This window comes from Cebus imitator, unplaced genomic scaffold (assembly GCF_001604975.1).
Source record: "Cebus imitator isolate Cc_AM_T3 unplaced genomic scaffold, Cebus_imitator-1.0 Scaffold318, whole genome shotgun sequence".
In the NCBI taxonomy this organism is placed as follows: Eukaryota; Metazoa; Chordata; class Mammalia; order Primates; family Cebidae; genus Cebus; species Cebus imitator.
Window position 1 is genome coordinate 2,278,097 of NW_016107633.1, and position 15,413 is coordinate 2,293,509.

A 15,413-nucleotide genomic window follows, 5' to 3' on the forward strand; every position below is an offset into this window, starting at 1 on the left:
AAAAAAAAAAAAAAAAAAAGGTAAAAGTAAAAAGTTACAAAGTATAAAGGAGACTCTCTCCAGGGCTTTGTTGAAAACCATAAATGCAGAAACTGCCTCCACCCTTCCAGTATTCATCGCGACGGTGAACTCACTGAGCGTGCGGCTGGGAAGCTATGTCCAGAACATCTTCACCACGGCCAAGCTGGTGATCGTGGCCATCATCGTCATCACTGGGCTCGTGCTCCTGGCCCAAGGTGACCCACGGGAGGGCGGGCCCTGCACAGGCACACACCCAGAACCCCTTCCACTGGGAGCAGGACCAGCCTTGCCCCACCAACCCATCTCCAACGAATCGTGGCAGGAACTCAGTGGGAGGGATCCTTAGTTTCAGAGTGTTTACTAAGCTGGGGTCATCATCATGCCCGTCTTCACGTGGAGGTGCACTCAAGATCTGGCTGGCTGACACCTGCCGTTCACTGTCTGGCTTCATTACAGGAAACACAAAGAATTTTGAGAATTCTTTCGAGGGCACCCAGTTGTCTGTGGGAGCCATCAGTCTGGCGTTTTACAATGGACTCTGGGCCTACGATGGATGGTGAGGCGTCCTGGGATGTCCCGAGTCTGGGGGTGGGTGGGATTCTCCAGGCGACTTTAACTCCAGCCATCATGGAAAGCAATGAGTTCCCCTTTCTGGCGTTTGGTGTGACTCTGACATTCACCCTCACATTTCCTTTTTTGTGAAGCATGCGACAATCTCTAGCCTTTATTCCCGGAGACACCTCAGTCAGCCAGAGTGCTCTGTGTAGAACCCTCACCGGGCCAACACAAGTTCAGCTGAATTAGAGGCAGCCAGGGCCCAAGCTTGGGTTTTCTGTTGTGTTTTGTTTTGAGACCGAGTCTCACTCTGTTCCCCAGGCTGGAGTGCAGTGGCACAGTCTTGGCTCACTGCATCCTCCACCTCTGCTTCAGCCTCCCAAGTAGCTGGGATTACAGGCGCCTGCCAACATGCCCAGCTAATTTTTGTATTATTAGTAGAGACAGGGTTTCACCATATTGGCCCAGCTGGCCTCGAACTCCTGACCTCATGATCCACCTGCCTCAGCATCCCAAAGTGCTGGGATTACAGGTGTGAGCCACCATGCCCAGCTGTTTTTTTGTTTTTGTTTTAGAGACAGGCTCTCACTTGGTCACCCAGGCTGCGGTGAAATGGCATGATCACAGCTCACTGCAGCCTTGAACTCCTGGGCTGAAGCCAGCTTCCCACCTTGGCCTCCTGAGTAGCTGGGACCACAGATAGGAGCTACCACACCCTGATGATTTTTTAATTTTTGAGCTGGTCTCAAACTCCTGCACTCAAGCAATCCTCTCTCCTCGGCCACCCAAAGTGCTGGGATTACAGGCATCAGCCACCACTCCCAGCCCCAGGCTCTTGCTTAAACAAAGAATACTCAATAGCACTTCTATTTAACCCTGAAAATCATTAGGTTTGGGAGCCTCTCGGAACTTATGGTTTGGGGTGCTGTCCTACAAACAAAATACCATACAAATTTTGTACATTTATTGGGTTTAGTGGGTGAGATTGTTTTTGTCCTTTTTAGAGATGGAGTCTCACTGTCACCCAGGCTGGAACACAGTGGCATGATCTTGGCTCACTGCAACCTCCATCCCCCCAGGTTCAAGTAATTCTCCTGACTCAGCATCCTGAGTAACTGGGAGTACAGACACCTGCCACCTTGCACTGCTAATTTTTGTATTTTTTGTAGAGATGAGGTATCACCATGTTGGCCCGGCTGGTCTCGAACTCCCAACTTCAAGTGATCTGCCCGCCTTGGCCTCCCAAAGTGCTGGCCCGTTTTTGTCCTTTAAGGGAGAAGCATGACAGTCTGTGACACTGGTCCTTCTCTCCTGCAAAGCATTTCTACGTTTCATTCTCTTCTCAGAGAATATTCCATTTTTTCAAGGCACCTTGGGGACTCACTACTCGTGATTATTCTTCCAAATCTGTGTGATTCCCAAGGAGGGCAAAGACCACCAGCTGACAGATGTGTTGCTCTGGGTAAGGCCCAAGGCCCCCCCACTACCAGGGCCATTAACCTCTAAAGAAATTCACCTGGAATTCCTGCAGGAGCGTTTTCTCTCTGACAGAGAATCTTAAATGAGGCCAACATTTATTATTGTGGGTTCATAATAGAAAAATAAAGTCAAGCTGTGTCACGCTTGTTTCTTTCTTCCAGGAATCAACTGAATTACATCACAGAAGAACTGCAAAACCCTTACAGGTAACAGTTGAGTCTGCGCAGGGGACGGGGCCGGGCAGGCTGATTTCTCTTCCCTTGGTGAAGGCTGGAGCTGTTTCCCTGGTTATTCCATGATACCCTTCCCAACAGTGAATGATTTCATTTTTCTTTTCTTTTCTTTTCTTTTTTTTTTTGAGATGGAGTCTTGCTCTGTTGCCTAGGCTGGAGTGCAGTGGTACAATCTGAGCTCACTGATTTTTGTATTTTATTTTTTTTTAGTAGAGATGGGATTTTTGCCATGCTGGCCAGGCTGGTCCTAAACTCCTGACCTCAGGAGATTTCTCCTGTCTCGGCCCCTCAGGTGTGAGCCACTGCGCCCAGCCATCGATTGGTTTCTTATGTGCTCACTATGCACGCTTAGTTTGGTTTGGTTTGGTTTGGGGCAGAGCAGTGGCTGCTAGGGGGAGGAAGAGTTTGGTCTTCCTTTATCTCTGGCTTTTTTTGCTTTATAAACAGTTCCATGTGAACTGCTCTGGAGTCAGAGGCAGGATTCTCATTTGAAAATGTCTCATGTTGCTGCTGGGGTGCTGCCTGCGAATCTTCTCCCTGGGAGGGCCTCAGGGAGGGTGTCTGTCTCCCACGAGAGGCTCCGGTCTGACCATGGGTCTCTGTGTCATTGCACTTCCCAGAAACCTGCCCTTGGCCATTGTCATCGGGATCCCCCTGGTGATGGCATGCTACATCCTCATGAACGTGTCCTACTTCACCGTGATGACCACCACCGAGCTCCTGCAGTCCCCAGCCGTGGCTGTGGTGAGTGCCTCGGTGTCACTGCTGGAGGGGCCGTGGCTTATGGGAAGGGGTAAGGCAGGTGTCAGCACTGGAGCTGGGGTCCCTCCCAGCGAAGGAGGACAATAGTCATGGAAGAGCCTGGGAGACCAGACAAGTCAGGGCAGCCCCCGAGCCCCGCACGAGGTCAGGCATCAACAGAGATGGGACCAGCTGCCTGGGTGCACACAGCATGGAGCTGGAGGCAGGGCTGGGCTAGCCAGGGTTACAGTTTGACAGATAAGCATGAAGCAGAGGCAGAAAGTGCCAGGGAGTCAGGGGAGGTCATTATATTAGGTTGGTGGAAAAGTAATTGCCATTTTTGCCATTCCTTTCAACGGCAAAACGGCAATTACTTTTGTACCACCCTAAATACTAATGAATCATAGAAGCTGAGAGGTGAAAGGCCCTAGGGTCAGTGCAGCTGGAGACCTCCTGCAGTTGCCAACAGACAACCAAGTGCTGGGGATTTGGAAGGTGCTGGAGACACAGTGTGGATAACTGCTGAGGTCACTGACCACGAGACTGGGGCTGCTCAGGTAGGAGGGAGAATTCAGCCATTTCGGTTGGCGTGCAGGTTCAGGGAAGTGCGGGGTGAAGGTATCAGGATATTGACATGACCAAGAATTATGCAGCTAGGTGTGGTGGCGAGTGCCCGTGGTCCCAGCTACTTGGAACACTGAGGTGGGAGGATCGCCTGAGCCCAGGAGGCTGACTGCCTTGAGACATGATCACAGCACTGTACTCCAACCTGGGCAGCAGAATGCAATCCTGTCTCAAAAAACCCATCAAATTAAAAAATAAAGATTTGGCTGGGCACAGTGGCTCACACCTGTAATCCCAGCACTTTGGGAGGCCAAGGCAAGTGGATCACAAGGTCAGGAGTTCGAGTCCAGCCTGGCTAACATGATGAAACCCGCCTCTACTAAAAATAGAAAAATTAGCCAGGCGTGGTGGCGGGTGCCTGCAATCTAAGCTACTCGGCAGGCTGAGGCAGGAGAATCGCTTGAACCTGGGAGGCAGGGGTTGCAGTGAGCGGAGACCTCACCATTGCCCTCCAGCCTGGGAAACAAGAACAAAAGTCCATCTCAAAATAAATACATAAAATAAAATAAAGATTTATCCCAGGGAGTAGTGGATAAGAGATTTCTCTTGCTGTCACAAAATCTGGAGATAGGCGAGTGGCGTTCTCCCCTCTCCTCTGTAGTGGAGGAGTCAGAGGCTATGCCCCAAGCTGAGGTGGGTCCCTGGGTCCCCTGGGAGGCCAGAATAGCTTTTGGGGGCCGGTGGCTCTTGGAGGCCAAGAAAGACCGTCAGGACTCATGTCGTTTCTCTCACCAGACATTTGGTGACCGTGTTCTCTATCCAGCTTCTTGGGTCGTTCCACTTTTTGTGGCATTTTCAACCATCGGTGCTGCTAATGGGACCTGCTTAACATCGAGCAGGTAGGGGACTCTCGGCTGTCACTCCCAGGGTGGGCAGGGGCAGCCAAGCCAATGTCACACCCAAGGAATACACACCGCTAAAATATTCAGGGCTCTGCCAGGTGAATGAGCAAATCAAGCTAATTAACATATGCATCACCTCACATACTTATCATTTCTTTGTGGTGAGTACATTGGAAATCCACTAGCCATTTTGAAATGTACACCATTGTTAATGATAGTCACCTTGCTGTGCAATGGATCACCAGAGCTTATTCCTCCCTTCAAACAGAAACTGTAGCCGCTGACCAACATTTCCCCTTTTGCCATCTCAGGCCCCGCTTCTTTCAGCCTCTGGTAACCAATGTTCTACTCTCTATTGCTATGTTTGAAATTTTAGATTTCACGTATGTCGCAGGTGATTACAAGTATCTGGGCTCGCGGCATAGAGATAAGAATTTACCAAGACAGTTGTTGGTCAAGAAAGGCAGATTGGCCAGGCGCAGTGGCTCACGCCTGTAATCCCAGCACTTTGGGAGGTAGAGGCGGGCGAATCACCTGAGGTCGGGGGTTCGACGCCAGCCTGACAGACACGGAGAAAGCTTGTCTCTACTAAAAATACAAAATTAGCCAGGAGTGGTGGCACATGCCTGTAATCCCAGCTACCAGGGAGGCTGAGACAGGAGAATCGCTGGAACCCGGGAGGTAGAGGTTGCAGTGATCCAAGATCGCGCCAGTGCACTCCAGCCTGGGCAACAAGAGCAAAACTCCATCTCAAAAAAAGAAAAGAAAAAAAGGCAGATTTATTAGAGAAAGCAAAATACATCGTAAGGGTGCAATGGGCGGGCAGGTCAGTGAGAGAGGAGCTGACTGCAAAGTGACAAAGGCTTGCTGGGATTTTGTAGGCTGGTGCTTGTGCTGTGTGCGGAGAGGGGTACGTGAAGTACTGATAATGTGAAGGTTGCAGTGAGCTAACCGGCATTTTTCTATTAGCTGAGGGAGGGTCTGGCAATCACTGGGTGCGGGAAGACTGTGTCCTGGACCAGGAAGAAAGGCAGGCGTGTAGCTTATCTGCTTCATTTCTTTTTGCTTTCCCTTGGTCTCGCCAGCCTGACTCGTTTTCCCTAATTACAGCTCCACAACATTTAAGGGAATACCATGGGATATTTGTCTGTCTTTGTCTGGCTTATTTCACTTAGCATAGTGTTCTCTCGAGTCATCCCTGTTGTCAAAAAATGACAGAATTCCATTCTGTTTAGAGGCCGAATCGTATTCCATTGTATATGTAACATTTTTATTCGTTCATCTGTTGACAGACACTGAGGTTGTGTCTGTGTCTCGGCTATGGTGAATAACGGAATGAACATGGGAGTGCAGACATCTGACATGCGGATTTCTTTAAAGTATACTTTAAGTTCTGGGGCACATGTGCAGAATGTGCAGGTGTGTTACATAGGTACACACGTGCCATGGTGGTTTGCTGCATCCATCACCCTGTCATCTACATTAGGTATTTCTCCTAATGTTATCCCTCCCCTCTCCCCTAAGCCCCACTATCCCTCCCCTAATACCCCATCCCCAACCCACCCTGGTGTGTGATGCTCCTTCTCTGTGTCTATATGTTCTCATTGTTCTACACCCACTTAAGAGTGAGAACATGCAGTGCTTGGTTTTCTGTTCTTGTGTCAGTTTGCTGAGAATGATGGTTTCCAGCTTCATCCATGTCCCTGCAAAGGACATGAACTCATCCTTTTTTATGGCTGCATAGTATTCCACGGTGTATATGTGCCATGTTTTCTTTATCCAGTCTATCATTGATGGGCATTTGGGTTGGTTCCAAGTCTTTGCTATTGTGACCAGTGCTGCAATGAACATACATCTGCATGTGTCTTTACACTAGAATGATTTGTAATCCTTTGGATACATACCCAGTAGTGGGTTTGCTGAGTCAAATGGAATTTCGATTTCTAGATACTTGAGGAATCGCCACACTGTCATCCACAATGGTTGAACTAATTTACACTCCCACCAACAGTGGAAAAGTGTTCCTATTTCTCCACATCCTCTCCAGCATCTGTTGTCTCCTGATTTTTTAATGATTGCCATTCTAACTGGCGTGAGATAGTATCTCAATGTGGTTTTGATTTGCATTTCTCTAATGACCATGAGGATGAGCTTTTTTTCATATGTTTGTTGGCTACATAAATGGCGGCTTCTTCTTTTTTTTTTTTTTTTTTTTAAGATGAGGTTTCACCATGATGGTCAGGCTGGTCTTGAACTCCTGACCTCAGGTGATCCACCCACCTCGGCCTCCCAAAGTGCTAGGATTACAGGCGTGAGCCCAGCATAAATGTCTTCTTTTGAGGAGTGTCTGTTCATATCCTTTGCCCACTTTTTGATGGAGTTGTTTTTTTCTTGTAAATTTGTTTAAATTCTTTGTAGACTCTGGATATTAGCTCTTTGTCAGATGGGTACATTGCAAACATTTTTCCCATTCTGTTGGTTGCTGGTTCACTCTAATGATTGTTTTTTTTGCTGTGCAGAAGCTCTGGAGTTTAATTAGATCCATTGGTTTATTTTGGCTTTTGTTGCCATTGCTTTTGGTGTTCTAGTCATGTAGTCCTTGCCTTTGCCTATGTCCTGACTGGTATTGCCTAGATTTTCTTCTGGGGTTTTTATGGTGTTAGGTCTTATGTTTTAAAATCCATCCAGAGTTAATTTTTGCATAAGGTGTAAGGAAGGGATCCAGTTTCAGCTTTCTGCACATGGCTAGCCAGTTTTCCCAACACCGTTTATTAAGTAGGGAATCCTTTCTCCATTGCTTGTTTGTGTTAGGTTTGTCAAAGATCAGATGGTTGTAGATGTGTGGCGTCTCTGAGGCCTCTGTTCTGGTTCATTGGTCTGTATGTCTGTTTTGGTACCAGTCTCATGCTGTTTTGATTACTGTAGCCTTGCAGTATATTTTGAAGTCAGGTAGCTTGATGCCTCCAGCTGTTTTTGTTGTTTTGCTTAGGATTGTCTTGGCTCTGCAGGCTCCTTTTTGGTTCCCTATAAAGTTTAAGGTAGTTTTTTCCAATTCTGTGAAGAAAGTCAGTGGTAGCTTGATGGAGATAGCATTGAATCTATAAATTACTTTGGTCAGTATAGCCATTTTCATGATATTGATTCTTCCTAACCATGAGGATGGAAGGTTTTCCATCTGTTTTGAGTCCTTTCTTATTTCCTTGAGCAGTGGTTTGTAGTTCTCCTTGAGGAGGTCCTTCACATCCCTTGTTAGTTGTATTCCTAGGTATTTTATTCTCTTTGTAGCAATTGTGAATGGGAGTTCATTTATGATTTGGCTCTCTGTCTGTTATTGGTGTATAGGAATGCTTGTGATTTTTGCACATTGATTTTGTAGCTTGAGATTTTGCTGAAGTTGCTTATCAGCGTAAGGAGATTTGGGGCTGAGACAACGCGGTCTTCTAAATACACAATCATATCGTCTGCAAATAGAGACAGTTTGACTTCCTCTTTTCCTAATTGATTACACTTTATTTCTTTTTCTTGCCTGATTGCTCTGGCCAGAACTTCCAATACTATGTTGAAGAGGAGTGGTGAGAGAGGGCATCCTTGTCTAGTGCCAGATTTCAAAGGGAATGTTTGCATTTTTGCCCATTTAGTATGATAATGGCAGTGTGTTTGTCATAAATAGCTCTTATTATTTTGAGATATGTTCCATTGATACCTAGTTTATTGAGAGTTTTTAGCATAAAGTGCTGTTGAATTTTGTTGAAGGCCTTCTCTGCATCTATTGAGATAATCATGCGGATTTTGTCTTTGGTTCTGTTTGTGATGGATTACATTTATAGATTTGCATATGTTGAACCAGCCTTGCATCCAGGGATGAAGCCAAATTGATCGTGTTACATAAGCTTTTAGCTGTGCTATTGGATTCAGTTTGCCAGTACTTTATTGAGGATTTTCGCATGTTCATCATGGATATTGGCCTGAAGTTTTCTTTTTCAGTTGTGTCTCTGCCCCAGGATAATCTTGGTCTCATAAAATGAGTTAGAGGGGATTCCCTCTTTTTGTATTGTTTGGAATAGTTTCAGAAGAAATGGTACCAGCTCCTCTTTGTACCTCTGGTAGAATTCAGCTGTGAACCCGTCTGGTCCAGGGCTTATTTTGGTTGGCAGGCTATTAATTGCTGTCTCAACTTCAGCCCTTGTTATTGGTCTATTTAGGTATTCAACTTCTTCCTGGTTTAAGCTTGGGAGGGTGTAATTGTCCAGGAATTCATCCGTTTCTTCTAGATTTACTGATTTATTTGCATACAGTTGTTTGTAGTAATCTGATGGTAGTTTGTATTTCTGTGGGATTGGTGGAGATACCCCTTTTACCATTTTTTATTCCATCTATTCAATTCTTCTCTCTTTTCTTCTTTATTAGTCTGGCTAGTGGTCTATGTATTTAGTTGATCTTTTAAAAAAAAAAAAACAGCTCCTGGATTTATTGATTTTTTTGAAGGGTTTTCTGTGTCTCTGTCTCCTTCAGTTCTGCTCTGATCTTAGTTACTTCTTGCTAGCTCTGAATTTGTTTGATCTTGCGTCTCTAGTTCTTTTAATCATGACATTAGTGTGTTGATTTTAGATCTTTCCTCCTTTCTCCTGTGGGCATTTAGTGCTATAAATTTCCTCTGGAAAATGCTTTAAATGTGTCCCAGAGATTCTGGTACATTGTGTCTTTGTTCTCCTGGTTTCAAAGAACATCTTTATTTCTGCCTTCATTTCATTATTTATCCAGTAGTCATTCAGGAGCAGGTTGTTCAGTTTCCATGTAGTTGTGCAGTTTTGAGTGAGTTTCTTCCTGAGTTCTAATGTGATTACACTGTGGTCTGAGAGACTATTTGTTATGATTTTTGTTCTTTTGCATTTGCTGAGGAGCAATTTACTTCCAGTTATGTGGTCAATTTTAGAATAACTGCAATGTGGTGCTGAGAAGAATGTATATTCTGTGGATTTGGGGTGCAGAGTTCTGTAGATGTCTATTATGTTCACTTGGTCCAGATCTGAATTCACGTCCTGGATATCCTTATTAATTTTCTGTCTTGTTGATCTAATATTGACAGTGAGATCTAATAAAGTCTCCCATTATTATTGTGTGGGAGTCTCTCTTTGTAGGTCATTAGGAGTTGTTTTATGAATCTGGGTGCTCCTGTATCGGGTGCATGTATGTTTGGAAGCTCCTCTTGTTGCACTGATCCCTTTACCATTATGTAATGCCCTTCTTTGTCTCTTTTGATCTTTGTTGGTTTAAAGTCTGTTTTATCAGATACTAGGATTGCAACCCCTGCTTTTTTTTTGCTCTCCATTTGCTAGGTAAATCATCTTCAACACCTTTATTTTGAACCTATGTGTGTCTTTGCACGAGATATGTCTCCTAAACATAGTACACCGATGGGTCTTGACTCTTTATCCAATTTGCCAGTCTGTGTCTTTTGGTTGGGAGATTTAGCCCATTTACATTTAAGGTTAATATTGTTATGTGTGAATTGGATCCTGCCATTTTGATGCTAGCTGGTTGTTTTGCCTGATAGTTGATGCAGTTTCTTCATAGTGCCAATGGTCTTTACCATTTGGTATGTTTTTGCAGTGGCTGGTACTGGTTGTTCCTTTCCATGTTTAGTGCTTCCTTCAGGAGCTCTTATAAGGCAGGCCTGGTGGTGGTGAAATCTCTCAGCAGTTGCTTGTCCGTAAAGGATTTTATTTCTCCTTCAGTTATGAAGCTTAGTTTGGTTGGATGTGAAATTCTGGGTTGAAAGTTCTTTTATTTAAGGATGTTGAATATTGGTCCCCACTCTCTTCTGGCTTCTAGGGTTTCTGCCAAGAGATCCACCGTGAGTCTGATGGGCTTCCCTTTGTGGGTAACCCGACCTTTCTTGCTGGCTGCCCTTAGCATTTTTTTCCCTTCATTTCAACCCTGGTGAATCTGACGATTATGTGCCTTGGGGTTGTTCTTCTCAAGGAATATCTTTGTGGTGTTCTCTGTATTTCCTGAATTTGAATGTTGGCCTGCCTTGCTAGGTTGGGGAAGTTCTCCTGGATTATATCCTGAAGAGCGTTTTCCACCTTGGATTCATTCTCCCTGTCACTTTTAGGTACACCGATCAAACATAGATTAGGTCTTTTCACATAATCCCATATTTCTTGGAAGCTTTGTTTATTTCTTTTCACTCTGTTTTCTCTAATCTTGCCTTCTTGGTTTTTTTCATTGAGTTGATCTTCAATCTCTGATATTCTTTCTTCCCCTTGATTGATTTGGCTATTGAAACTTGTATATGCTTCATGAAGTTCTTGTGCTGTGTTTTTCAGCTCCATCAAGTCATTTATGTTCTTCTCTACACTGGTTATTCTAGTTAGCATTTCATCTAACCTTTTATCAAGGTTCTTAGCTTCCTTGCATTGGGTTAGAACATGCTCCTTTAGCTTGAAGAAATTTGTTATCAGCCACCTTTTGAAGCCTGCTTCTGTCAATTTGTCAAACTCATTCTCCATCCAGTTTTGTTCCCTTGCTGATGAGGAGTTGTGATCCCTTGGAGGAGAAGAGGCATTCTGGTTTTTGGAGATTTCAGCCTTTTTGCGCTGGTTTCTTCCCATCTTCATAAATTTATCTACCTCTGGTCTTTGAAGTTGGTGACTTTTGGATGTGGTCTCTAAGTGGATGTCCTTTCTGTTGATGTTCAAACTATTTCTGTTTGTTAGTTTTCCTTCTAACAGTTAGGTCCCTCTGCTGCAAGTCTGCTGGAGTTTGCTGGAGGTCTACCCTAGACCCTGCTTGTCTGGGAATCACCCACGGGGGGCTGTAGAACAGCAAAGATTGCTGCCTATTCCTTCCTCTGGTAGCTTCATCCCAGAAGGGTACCCGCCAGATGTCAGCCAGAGCTCTCCTGTCTGAGGTGTCTCCTTGTCAGGATACACGGGGTCAGGGAGCCACTTGAGGAGGCAGTCTATCCCTTATCGGAGCTTTAGTGCTGTTCTGGGAGATCCGTTGCTCCCTTCAGAGCTCAGTTCGAAATGCAGAGATCACTTGCCTTCTGCATCGCGCTCGCTGGGAACTGTGGACTGGAGCGGTTCCTATTCAGTCATCTAGGCAGAGATCCTCTGACATGTAGATTTCAATTCATTCAAATATATACCCAGAGGTACATGGGAGTGCAGATATTTGACATACGGATTTCAGTTCATTCAAATATATACCCAAGGCTGGGTGCAGTGGCTCACACCTGTAATCCCAGCACTTTGGGAGGCCGAGGCGGGCAGATCACTTGAGGTCAGGAGTTCAAGGCCAACATGGTGAAAACCCTATCTCTACTAAAAATACAAAAATTAGCGGGGCATAGTGGCAGATGCCTGTAATCCTAGCTACTCAGGAGGCTGAGGCAGGAGAATCACTTGAACCTGGGAGGCAGAGTTTGTAGCAAGCTGAGATCACACCAGTGCACTCCAGCAGTGACACAATCATGGCTCACTGCAGCCTCACACTCCTATGCATAAGTGATCCTCCCACTGCCTCTCAAGTAGCTGGGACTACAGGGCCTGTGCCACCATGCATGGCTAATATTAAGTTGTTTTGTAGATGTGAGGTCTTACTGTGTTACCCAAGCTGGTCTCAAACTCCTGGCCTCAAGCAGCCCTCTCACTTCAACCTCCCACAGTGTTGGGATTACAGGCATGAGCTACAGTGGCTGGCCTGATATCAATTTATTATTTTATATTTTATCTTATTTATCTTTCTGAGACAGAGTCTTGCTCTGTCAATTAGGCTAGAGTACGGTGGTGCAATCTTGGCTCACTGCAACTTACACTTCCAGGTGAAAGTGATTCTCCTGCCTCAGCCTCCCAAGTAGCTGGGATTACAGGTGCCCGCCACCACACCCGACTAATTTTTGTATTTTTAGTAGAGACAGGGTTTCACTATGTTGGTCAGGCTGGTCTTGAACTCCTGACCTCAAGTGATCCACTCGCCTTGGCCTCCTGAAGTCCTGGGATTACAGGCATGAGCCACTGCGCCTGGCATCAATTCTTTAGAAGTTTGAAAATGCCCGTCGTAGCTCACTGATATTTTTATGTTTCCCATGGTCTTGAAGATAATGTGTACTCCGTAATTACATGTAGATTTTTATATGATCAAGATTGTAACTTGTAATGTTGAAATCTTGCATTCAGATTGGATGATTTGCCAATTTTTGTTTTCTGTGTTTCAAGGACTCCTGTTTTGTTGTTGAGATGGAGTCTTGCTCTGTTGCCCAGGCTGGAGTGCAGTGGTACAATCTCGGCTCACTGCAACCTCTGCCTCCCAGGTTCAAGCAGTTTTCCTCCCTTAGCCTCTGGAGTAGCAGGGATTACAGGCACCCACCACCATGCTTGGCTAATTTTTTTATTTTTAGTAGAGATGGGGTTTCACCATGTTGGTCAGGCTGGTCTTGAACTCCTGACCTCAAGCAGTCCACCTGCCTTGGCCTCTCAAAGTGCTGGGATTACAGGTGTGAGCCACCATGCCCGGCCATGGCTCTTGTTTTTTATATCTTCTTGATGAATGGTTCCCTTTTTCAGTAGAAATTTTTTTTTTTGAGACAGAGTCTCATTCTGTCACCCAGGCTGGAGTCTGGAGTGCAATGATGTGATATCAGCTCAATGCACCCTCCACCTCCCAGGCTCCAATGATTCTCCTGCCTCCGCCTCCCGACTAGCTGGGACTACAGGTGTGCACCACCATGCCGAGCTAATTTTTTGTATTTTTAGTAGAGACAGGGTTTCACCATGTTGGCCAGGCTGGTCTCAAACTCCTGACCTCAAGTGATCCACCTGCCTCGGCCCCCCAAAGTGATGGGATTACAGGCATGAGCCACTGTACCTGGCTCACATTTTTAATTATGGTAACTTTTTCAAGAAATTCAGGTTAGCCAGGGGATACCAGAGGCTTAAAAGGCTAGAGGGAAGGAGAGACAGGGAGAGACTTGCTAGAGGATACAAAATTACTGCTAGACAGGAGGTATAGGTTCTAGTGTTTTACACGCTGCAGGGTGGCTACAGCTCACATTCATATTAATATATAGCTTCAGATAGCTAGAGGAGGACATTGAATATTCCCAACACAAAGAAATGGTAAATTAAAGAAAATATTTAGTTATTGCAGAGATGGGATCTCACTGTGTTGCCTAGGCTGCCCTCTAACTCCTGGGCTCAAGTGATCCTCCCGCCTTGGCCACCCGAGGTGCTGGGATTACAACTGTGAGCCACTGCACCTATTCTTTGAGTGCATTTAACCTCCTCACTCACTCTGCCAAAACCCACTCCTCTCCCGCGGACAGACGCCCATGAGAAGCCCAGGTGCGCGCTCAGCAACCTTCCTGAGCCTCCCGAGGGCTCCTTAGCGGACTCTGGAGCACACGTCCTTGGTGGCACTGGACTGATGGCCTGCACTCCAGTCAGTAGACTCCCGTGTCATTATTTTCCAGACTCATTTACGTGGCGGGCCGGGAGGGCCACATGCTCAAAGTGCTTTCTTACATCAGCGTCAAGCGCCTCACTCCAGCCCCTGCCATCATCTTTTATGTGAGTACAAATCCCGCTAACAGCCCATCTTCAAGGCGGGGGCCCTCCATCCACGGGGAGGATTAGCCCTGCCCTGCTAAGCCCGGTGGCCTCCAAATGACCCAGATGGGCTTATTCCTTGCCATCAAACAGATATGGAAAGAATCCCAAGACGAGTCAAACAATGTGCCCAATAGCTGCTCCTTTGTCTGAATTTATCCACGGAAGGCATGGTTTGTGCCCTCAATGCCTCTGTGTGCATTTGTCTGTGCCTCGACCCTGGTAACGAACTCTATATAAAAGCCCACTAGCTTACAGGGAAGGAGGGTAAGACATTTTACCAGGAGGTTACTGACAGCCACCTCTCATTATGGTCTAATGATTGAGAAGTCACTGGATCCTTGTACAATAAATGCCCTTTGACATCTCGTTTTTTATTGAGACCGAGTCTTGCTGTGTCACCCGGGCTAGAGTGCAATGATATGATCTCGGCTCACTGCAACCTCTGCCTCCTGGGTTCAAGCGATTCTCCTGCCTTGGCCTCCCAAACAAACAGCTGGGATTAAAGGCACACGCCACTGTGCTTGGTTGGTTTTTGTATTTTTAGTAGAGACGGGATTTTATCATGTTGGCCAGGCTGGTCTCGAACTCCTGACCTCAAGTGATCCACCCGCCTCAGCCTTCTGAAGTGCTGAGATTACAGGTGTGAGCCACTGTGTCTGGCCACCCCTTTGACATCCTCTGATGGGAACTGCTCCGTGGTGCATGGTCCTTGTTTGGTGCAATTGTCTGGGCACCGAGCAACCGTCCACATTCCCAGCCTCAGGGGTGGTCTACACCCCTCCCCCAGAGGAGAACCGCTGCGCTCTATCACTCTGAAGGCAGGAAAACACAGCTGGGAAATGCCAGTCCAGGGCCACGCAACTAACATAGACCACGAGTAGACCTGAGCTTCCAGTCCAGGGCCGTGGCCCACACTGAAAACGCCCTGTGAGGAAAATTCGCAAGTATGAAGCTGATATAATATTAATACATATTAGGTTAGTGCAAAAGTAATTGTGGTTTTTGTCATTACAAAATGGAATTATGGATCAGGTGCAGTGGCTCACGCCTGTAATCCCAGTACTTTGGGAGGCTGAGGCGGGCGGTTCACGAGGTCAAGAGATTGAGACCATCCTGGCCAACATGGTGAAACCCCACCTCTACTAAAAATACAAAACCTAGCTGGGCATGGTGGTACATGCCTGTAGTCCCAGCTACTCGGGAGGCCGAGGCAGGAGAATTGCTTGATCCCGGGAGGCGGAGGTTGCAGTGAGCCAAGATCGCACCACTGCACTCCAGCCTGGTGACAGAGGGAGACTCTGTCT

The 15,413-nt window shown here is 46.2% G+C and overlaps 1 protein-coding gene across 6 annotated transcripts in view; it reads left to right on the forward strand.

Annotated features, from left to right (window-relative positions):
- Nucleotides 1-15,413, forward strand: part of SLC7A9 (solute carrier family 7 member 9) — a 32,711-nt gene that overhangs the window by 16,709 nt on the left and 589 nt on the right. For 5 of the 6 annotated variants that reach the window (XM_037729801.1, XM_037729803.1, XM_037729800.1 and 2 more), the window contains 6 exons: nucleotides 111-236; nucleotides 478-577; nucleotides 2,217-2,261; nucleotides 2,909-3,032; nucleotides 4,389-4,492; nucleotides 13,971-14,067. In XM_037729801.1, the coding sequence (XP_037585729.1) occupies nucleotides 111-236; nucleotides 478-577; nucleotides 2,217-2,261; nucleotides 2,909-3,032; nucleotides 4,389-4,492; nucleotides 13,971-14,067 (596 nt within the window). The remainder of the gene's footprint in view (nucleotides 1-110; nucleotides 237-477; nucleotides 578-2,216; nucleotides 2,262-2,908; nucleotides 3,033-4,388; nucleotides 4,493-13,970; nucleotides 14,068-15,413) is intronic. The other variant, XM_037729804.1, reaches the window with a different exon arrangement.